Raw genomic sequence first — 9,384 nt, 5'->3', positions numbered from 1 at the left:
AACAAAAGAAAAAACAGTATCTGAAGTACCAAAGGAAAAGAACAGATAGGTCAATGCATTTTCAGAAGCAGTGGTTCAAAAAAAAAAAAATCATATAACTTAGTAAACATAACTTACATAATCATGGAAGGCTTTTGCTTCACTTGAGTGTTCACATGTTTCCCGCCTTTCTGGAGCTGCACAGTAGAGATCCCAAAATACACTGGGAAAAAAAGGTAATTGCAATAAAGTTATGAAAGTCAAAATGTCAACATGAGAAAGAACAATTCTAAAAACAATAGAAGAGATATTGTTATTATTATTGTTTCTAACAATGTGTCTTCAATAAATATTTATCTGAATATTTATTTGAATAATATTTGAATAAATATTTATTTGAAAGATTTAAATTCAGGCCCGTCATGGAATAATAGGGTACCACATAGTCATCGTTTAGGCATGCTAATTAATTTTTCTGAAAGATACAATAACTTAAAAATAACTTTAAATGATTATTCTTAACTGGCTACTTATATAAATTAAAACATTTGATTGAATTAATTAAAAACTTTTCACAATTTTCCCATGAAGAGTAAAAGCAATAATAATATGCCAAAGTTAATCATCAAGTAATAACGTGGTTCATTAATTTTCAAGAAAATGGTTCAAAATAATTTTGCTGTCAAACTCCCAGGGTAATCCTCTTCTGAACATTAAACCACACTGGTTAAAAAATTAAATTTTCCTAATATATCTTAGGCTAGTATAGGCTAGTAGTGTAATTGTTTTAAAAATGTTTTTAATCAAACCCATTCAAACAGGTCCTCATACCACCAGAATCACTACCATCCCACCACCTAATCTCCTATTCAAGAATAGCAGCAAGTGGTTGGGGGAAAAAGATATGATTCTGGTCATCCTTTCATCTATCAAACTAACAACAAAATGAGCAAGGGATTTAAAATAAAAGTAAAGCAAACATCGAAAAGTATTGACTATAATAAAAGGTAATTACAGTGATCGCCTATAATTTTTTATAACACTTTTCCCACTCTCTGTAAGTGAATAAGCCAAGCGGTTAAGGCGGGCAGGATAAGGCTGAGCAGAGATTTTGCAGTAGGACTTCTCTGAGACAGAAGACAGCCTTGCTATCTGTGTGAGTCCTGGATCAAGTGGCTTAAACCTATTGGAAACACAATTTCCTCCTCTACCAAATGAGGTTGTTATGAATTACACAAAGAGGTGCAGTTCCTAATGCATAATAAGCAAATGTCAATAAAATCATCAATACTATCAATAGCTTTCATAAAAAGTTTAAAATGCAAGTTTATTCTTAAAGAGGATATTGAGAAGGCAGAGGTAAGCACAGTACAATACAATTTGGCAAAGTGAACCTAACCTATTTATTCTGACAATGAAATACTCGTTTCACATGGATGTCTTTCTCCTGAGCTAGGAGATATCATTCTGTAAGCATTACTGCACAAATAAGGTCACTCCTGATTCAGTGTGACAAGATCACTCTCAGAGTTGAAAACATGAAAGGCAGTATCAGCATCATCTCCTCTGGTATATTTGCAATAACAAAGAAAGACAAAGGAAGCAATAACCACAAAATAGATGTAAATTTCATATATTTAAAGAGCTGAGAGCAGTTACATTTATATAAGAAGCTTCAAAATAATCATGGGACAATGCCCTTATCTTTTAATTCCATTCTTGCATGAACTTTTTGAAGTCCACTCATACTTGGTCTTCCCATAGTCCCTACTGGAATAAATAGTCTAAAAAATATAGATATATAATGAGAGAGATAAAAATTTTTCTCCTGAATTAAGTGTAGTATGATTTATGATATATTACAATTATTTTATTTTATTTTCATGCTCATCAGACATTACAAAGATCTTTTTAAAAAAAATACTTTTACTGGGGGCTTTTATATCTCTTATCACAATCCATACATTCCTCCAGTGTGTCAAGCACATTTTCGCCGTCATCATTTGCAAAGCATTCTCTTCCCATTGAGCCTCTGATCTCAGCCCCCATTCTCCCCCCTCCCATTTCTTCCTGCCCAACCTCCCTCACGAACCCTTGATTGAGTTATAGATTATTTCCATATCTTACATTGTCCTCTGTCGCCCCTCATTCTCTTTTCCATTATTCGTTCCCCTGGGAGGGGGTTATAATTGATCCTTGTGATCAATTCCCCCTTTCTCCCCTCAGTCTACCCTAACCCTCCTGGTATCTCTGCTCTCATTGTTGGAACTTGGGGGCTGGTTATCTATCCTGGATTCCCTGTGTTACAGGCTCTTATCTGTAGCAGTGTGCATGTTCTAATCTAATCTGATTTGTAAGGTAGAATTGAGGTCATGATAGTGGGGGGAAGGAAGCAACAAAGAACTAGAGGAAAATTATGTTTCATTGGTGCTATATTACACCCTGACTGGCTCATCTCTTCCTTATGACCCCTCTGTAAGGGGATGTCCAATTGTCTACAGATGGGCACTGGGTCTCCACTCTATGCCCCACCCCCATCCCCATTCACCTTGGGTATGATTTTGTTCTGGGTCTTAGATGCCTGATACCTGATCCCTTCGACACCTCATGATCACACAGGAAGGTGTGCTTCTTCCTTGTGGGCTTTGTTGCTTCTGAGCTAGATGGCCGCTTGTTTATCTTCAAGCCTTTAAGACCCCCAAACACTGTATCTTTTGATAGCTGGGCACAATCAGCTTTTTTCACCACATTTGCTTATGCACCCATTTTAGCTTCAGTGATTATGTTCAGATGGTGAGCATCACAGAATGCCAGATTGTTAGAACAAAGTGTTATGGGAGTACTTGAGTCAAGGCCCAAATGTCCATCTGCAATCTTAATAACATATAGATAAGAGTACATAGTTCTATTCATATATATATATATATGAATATAGACATATATATAGTTCTATGCATATATATAAACATAGTTCTATTCATATATATATAAATAGACATGTATGTATGTGTATGTATATATATACACATACACACATATATATACACATATATATACACATACACATACATACATGTCTGTATTTAGGCCTATATAAATGTCCTTTGCCTCCTGGTTCTTTCTTCTATTTCCTTTTACTTTCCTCTTGTCCCACCACCATATTTGGCCTTAATTCGGGTTTAGCAATTCCTCATTGCTATATGGCCCTTGATTAAGTCCTACTAGGCATCCTAAAACCTTCTTTCCACTGATTTTAGTTCACTTGTTGTTCCCTCGTCCCTGTGGGTTGGTCCCCGCCCCCTTCCGTTTTCCCACCTCCCCTTCTCCTGTAACTCACCGGGGAACCATTGGTCCTGTTTCTTTGCATCTCTGAATTATTTATCCCACCTATCATATCTATATAGACATGCAGATATATTAATAAGTGCAAAAACCAAGCAAAGCAAAATAAAACAACAAAGGAAGTCAAAACCAACAAAGCAATAACAACAAAAACAAAATATCAATAACAAAAAGAAAGCCACTGACAAAAATGGAAAAGCCTATAAATAATTCAAGGTCTGTTTGTTGGCCTTTATGAGTGTTTTCCAGTCAAGTCTGATGGGGTGCCACACTCTGTGTCCCAATTCTATTTTTGGTATTCCCCAGGGATTTCATCACTCTGCTCCCCTGCTGCTCTGCTGCATGCCTTCAGTGCCTCGCCCCAGCATGATGGGGCCAGACCATACACTATTCCCACACTGTATCTCCAGTGCTATCCCTCACAGCGTCATGGTTCAGTGAAGGACACCGATACCGTGTCCCGTAGTGGGGCTGGCCCTATGGTCCTCCCTGTGTGTTGTCTGCTCTGAGCAGGACCATCATCCTCGGGGCTTGATGGGCCAGGATGTCCTCTCCTCCCCCTCCATCCCTTTGCGTTTTCCCCATGTGCTCTAATCCAAGGAGGCCCTCTCCCCAAGCTATAGCCCCAGTGCTGTCCTTTGAAGTGCATTTTTCTGAGGGAGAGGAGGGAGCAGGAGTGGTATCCACATAGTTAGGAGTAGGGCTGGTCCCACATTACAAAGATCTTGAAAGCCAGTTTTATAGTATATTCTTTAAACTGTTTAATCACAGAATACTATGTTCAATAATATAAAAGCTTAATTTCCTTAATGTTTCAAATTTTCTAATAAACACTAGCTCTCTCCTGAAAAGTATTTGAATATATTACTTTTAAAATATTATTTCACACACACACACAAAATATTATTTCACACAATGAACTAGGGAAAATGGTAATTTATGGTTGAAGCTCTGAAAGATATTGAATATTAGTTATTTATACATATACATTTGATTAAATTTACCTTAGAATATTAATAATGTTATATTTCTGCTTTTCAATGTGCCCTTATGAATTTAATGAAAGGTCAAAAGTTTATAAAATGAAATTCAGGGATAATGACATTAATGCTAAAGTAATTCTATATGTGGCATTCCTAAGAATCCAATTATTACATATGATCTCCTTTAATAAAGGCCAAAAAATGCCATTTAAATAAGTGCCTATGATCAGCTTGGTTCTGGTTTCCCATTAATAATGCCTAAGACATATATAATTTTTAAAAATTATTTTGGATTAAATGAGATTTCACATATCAGGTCATCACTTTTGTATTCTAGAACTTTAACAGCATATCAACCCTCCTATTAGCTTACCCTGTCCCCCTTTTTTTAATCACCCTTTTGTTAAATGTCACCCTCCCCTACCTCAAGGTGATGCCTTCTTACTCTCTATTCCATTACTTCCTCTCCCCTCCCCCCACCCTTTACACATTATTTTATGTTCATTTACAAATCTCTGTCCTGTGATTTCAAAGACCATATGCTAAGGAGGCCACCAAAAAAAGTCTGACATGATTAAGAATGATTCAGGAATATAAAACATAAGGGAAATTTTCATCTGGACAGTTTCCTAACAATCTGTAATAGTCTAAGTTACTTGCTCTGAAATTTAAAGCACAAAATTAATAAAAATTAAATACAGATAAATTCATTTTTCATGCTTCCATATTCATGTTTAACCTGTTTCTATAGGTATGTTTTACCTCTGAAGAAGTGATCACAGGTGGAAAAGATTATTTCAAATATGTATTTTTTTTAAATATGTATTTTTATGAGGAAATTCAAACTGTGTTTCTCCTAGTAATAATGAGCCATCCAAAACTGACTGCTTTAATACCATCCTAATATTTAAAAACAAATTGGCTATCTCATAACAAGAACAACAAAACATTGCACTATAAATCAAAATACATTGTTTTAGTTCTCATTTTCCATGTTATACATGTTTCAGTTGTTAGGATTGCAAATGAATCACTCAACTTTTCTAGCCCTATTTTGAATATAACACAGTGTGATAGTGTGAAATTACTTAGTATTGTTTGTTTATCCATACTCTGTGACTTCCACCCAGTTGCTGGGCAGGAGCATGGAGGACTCTTAACTGACATATGGTCAGTTGTGCCATTCCACTGGCTGTAAGACCGAGTCAGCTTAGAAGTCTGAATAGAAATCTCAGAACCATGGAGAAAGAAGAGCTGCACAGGTTAAGAAGCACACGCAAGATCCCTGCCTGAAGTGATGGAGGCAGCAGAGGACCCAGAGGTTGCAGCACAGAGACCATGAGACAGAGGGGTGGGCTTCCTGTTTCACAAAAAATTATAAAGCTGAGTGCCATTAGGCAGGAGGCTGGTTTGCAGACTGGGAGTACACTTTGGGTATTCATCAGGACTACATCACTGCATCAGTGAGCTCAGACATAGGAACAATTGTGAAGACGGCACAGGCCATTCACTTTCCTTCTATAGTGCATAAGGTCACTAGGGGTCGCAACAACAACAAAGTATCTTTGTAACTCTGCTTGAGTAGAGCAGAGGTCAAGGTAGTGTGTGTTGACAGGCTGAGGACTAGAGAGAGATGCAGCTGCTGAGAGTTTGCTGCAGGTATGGCTTGCACTGCTAAGAACAAAGGACTGTATCCTTAATGTTTTCTAATCCTAACTTGTGGTAACTTGTTAACTTTCCTAATAAATCCCCATAATAATGAGTATTCTGTGAGTTCTGTGTGGTCATTGCAAAGATTATCAGTGCAACAGAGAAGTTGAGTGGTATTGGGTAGGGGCAGGGGCACTGTTGGTGTTAGAATAGCATAAAGCAAGATGAATGGTGAAGGTCTATCTGACCTCTGCTGTATAGGAATCATTCTTGGGCAGACATGAAATCTCGCTCCCACTAGAGAAGCCAAAGGAAGGCAGATGTGATCCCCTCACCATTTCTCACATAGACTTCTATGAGCCCCTCATGAACTAAAGGGGGGGGGGAAATTAACAGATTTTCTTCAAATAACATTTCAAATATATACTCAAACCTACTCTGTACAATGTACAGAACCATATACCGCACAAGAAGAAATAAATCTATAATCTATGGCACATGTAACACTTATGACTGGATCCAAAACTAGTGAGGAGGAGAACTGAAAATCACATGTCAATTTCCTAAAGTACTTAACGGTAGCTCTGTAAAAAATACACATCAGACACTATTAAAGTCTAAGAAATGCTACTGACAAATACTCTGAGTTGATATTATAACAACTGCTTTAAGAAAATATGCACTCCTCTCCTAGAGAAAGGATTGGACTTGAGAAACTAAGATTCTAGCAGTACTTGATTCTCCTTAGTTAGGGAGATTCCTCTGATATGACCGACTGAAATGATTTCTTTATTTCTAGGATGAGGGCAGGAAACTAGGGGCCCCAAAGACACAGATTTTATTTTTCTATAATCTGGGATGCTGGTGGTGAAGGAGCCTTCAATTCCTCCAATCTACTATATAAATGAAACTTGAAACCAAAATAACATCCTTAAAATGTGACGGTTTTATCATCTATAATCCTTTAGATTTACAGTCTCCTGATTCCTAAGCAGAAACAAGTGAAAATTGCCTATTTTCAAAGGAAGAAAAAAGACTAAACACACTGAGAGGCAAACTTATGAAGTATTACAATGTACACGTGTCATTTATCAAGTGCTCCCCCCCAAAAAGCCAAAGGAAAACACCAAGTTCCCAAGTTGAGGATCCTCACCACATGCTGTTTTCCCTTCATTTCTGGAGGATGTGAATAGAAATGACTTAACTAGCTATTAGTGTCTCAAGGGAACAAAGAAAGCAAAATGGCTGTTAGAGCAGGCTTCAAGGGTGAATAAACATGCCAGCTGTGACCCAGAAGAAGGATGCTAACATAATTATATAATCTTAATGACAATGGCCATATCTAAAACTACCTGAAAATAAAAATTTAAAAACAGGAGTGTGTGAAACAGTCCTCTGAAGGCACGACAAGAAAGCCAGGTTAAAAGGCCAAGTCTTAATCAGACATTTCTCTTTCACTGACCCCAAAATATATCAATACCTATGCATTTCCCTATTGAAGATAACTATTCATTCAAAGATCATGGAAGGTTTTACATGGAATGTACATACGCCTGAACCTCACCTCAGAACTTCCATATATGTGTACTTGTATTATTCCTTGGCATTATTTAATACTTTTTTTAAATGTAAGAATTAAATTTGACCCCATTCTAATAAAACTGTTACCGTATTCTAGATCAGCAATAATTTCATATTTTAAAGCATCATCAGCATAGTGTACTGAACATGAACCAAATCCAACACACACTGAGTACTGTATAAAAACAAACAAAAAAATCCTGCCTTTGGGGTCAAAGCTGACTCATAGCGACCCATTGTAAGTTTCCAAGACTAACTGTTGACAGTAGAAAGCCCAATCTTTCTCCCTCTGAGATGCTGATGGTTTTGAACTATAGATCATGTGGACCGCAGCCTAATGTTTAAACACTATGCCACCAGCCAGTATTTATTCATACTGTAAACCCCATTTTACAGATGAGGGAACCGAAGCATAAACCAAAAACTCCAAATGCATTGCCATTGAGTCCATTTCAACTCAAATTAACCCTTTAGGACAGGACAGAGGTTGTTAATCATTACAACAGCAGAAGGCCTCATGTCTCTCCCAAGGTGTGACTGGTAGTTTTGAACTACTAACCCTTGGGATCAATCTGTATGCTGAGCAAATAATCAGAGAAGCTGGTTTATATGAAGAAGAATGTAGTAATGTATATAATCAAGAGTGGAGAAAAGCTTGTTAACAACCTGGAATATGTAGGTGACACAATCTTGCTGGCTGAGAGTGAAGAACACTTGAAGCACTGGCTGGTGGAGATCAAGGATTGCAGTCTTCAGTATGGATTGCAACTCAATGTAAGGAAGACCCAAATCCTAACTGGACCAACAGGTAACATCAAGATAAACAGATAAAACATGAAAGTTCTTAAGGAGTTTGTCTTGCTTGGATCCACAGCAATACTCAGGGGAGCAGCAATCCCGAGATCAAAGGACTCATAACATTAGGCAAATCTGCTACACAGAACCTGTTTAGAGTATTGAAAGGCAAAGAAGTTACTTTGAGGACTAAAGTGTACTAGACTTAAGCCATGGTCTTTTCAATTGCCTCATATGCATGTGAAAAGTTGGGCAATGAATAAGGAAGACTGAAGAAGGATCAATATGCTTGAATTGTGGTGCTGGAGAAGAATATTGAAAGTACTATGAACTGCTAATATAACGAAGAAATGTGGCTTGGAAGAAGTACAAAGAGAATGCTCCTTAAAGGCAAGGTTGGTTAGACTGTCTCACATACTTTAGACATGTTGTCAGGAGAGATTAGTCCCTGGAGAAGGACATCTTGCTTAGTAAAGTAGAAGGACAACAAAAAAGAGAAAGTCTCTGGACAAAATAGATTGACACAGAAATTGCAAAAATGCACTGGAACATAAGAACAATTGTGAGAATGGCACAGGATCAGGCAACGTGCTGTTCTGCTGTACACAGGGTCCCTATGAGTTAGAACCAACCCAATGACTCTTACCAACAACAACATAACCCTTTAAATTATGTAGTCTACTACTGAATTCCTTAATGGGAGATTAGTTTTCTTTTATTATTATTATTATTTTCATCATTTTATTGGAGACTTGTACAACTTTTATCACAATCCATACATCAATTGAATCAGGCATGTTTGTACATATGTTGCCTTCATTCTTTTCTAGACATTTGCATTTAATTTCTTTTTTTTTAAATCATTTTATTAGGGACTCATACAATTCTTATCACAATCCATACATACATCAATTGTGTCAAGCACATTTGTACATTCATTGGCCTCATCATTCTCAAAACATTTGCTCTCCACTTAAGCCCCTGGCATCAGGCCCTCATGTTTTGCCTTCCCTCCCCGCTCCCCCTTCCCTTATGAACCATTGATAATTTATAA

General features: G+C 37.2%; 1 protein-coding gene across 1 annotated transcript in view; it reads right to left on the bottom strand.

Moving 5' to 3' along the window:
- SSBP2 (single stranded DNA binding protein 2) overlaps nt 1–9,384 on the bottom strand; it is a 321,263-nt gene that overhangs the window by 183,156 nt on the left and 128,723 nt on the right. Inside the window, exon 4 of the mRNA XM_045285203.1 lies at nt 118–202. Within this exon, the coding sequence (XP_045141138.1) occupies nt 118–202 (85 nt within the window). The remainder of the gene's footprint in view (nt 1–117; nt 203–9,384) is intronic.

This window comes from Echinops telfairi, unplaced genomic scaffold (assembly GCF_000313985.2).
Source record: "Echinops telfairi isolate 266 unplaced genomic scaffold, ASM31398v2 ScPeMD7_7469;HRSCAF=8507_1, whole genome shotgun sequence".
Lineage (NCBI taxonomy): Eukaryota > Metazoa > Chordata > Mammalia > Afrosoricida > Tenrecidae > Echinops > Echinops telfairi.
This window is presented reverse-complemented; position numbering and strand designations above follow the sequence as displayed.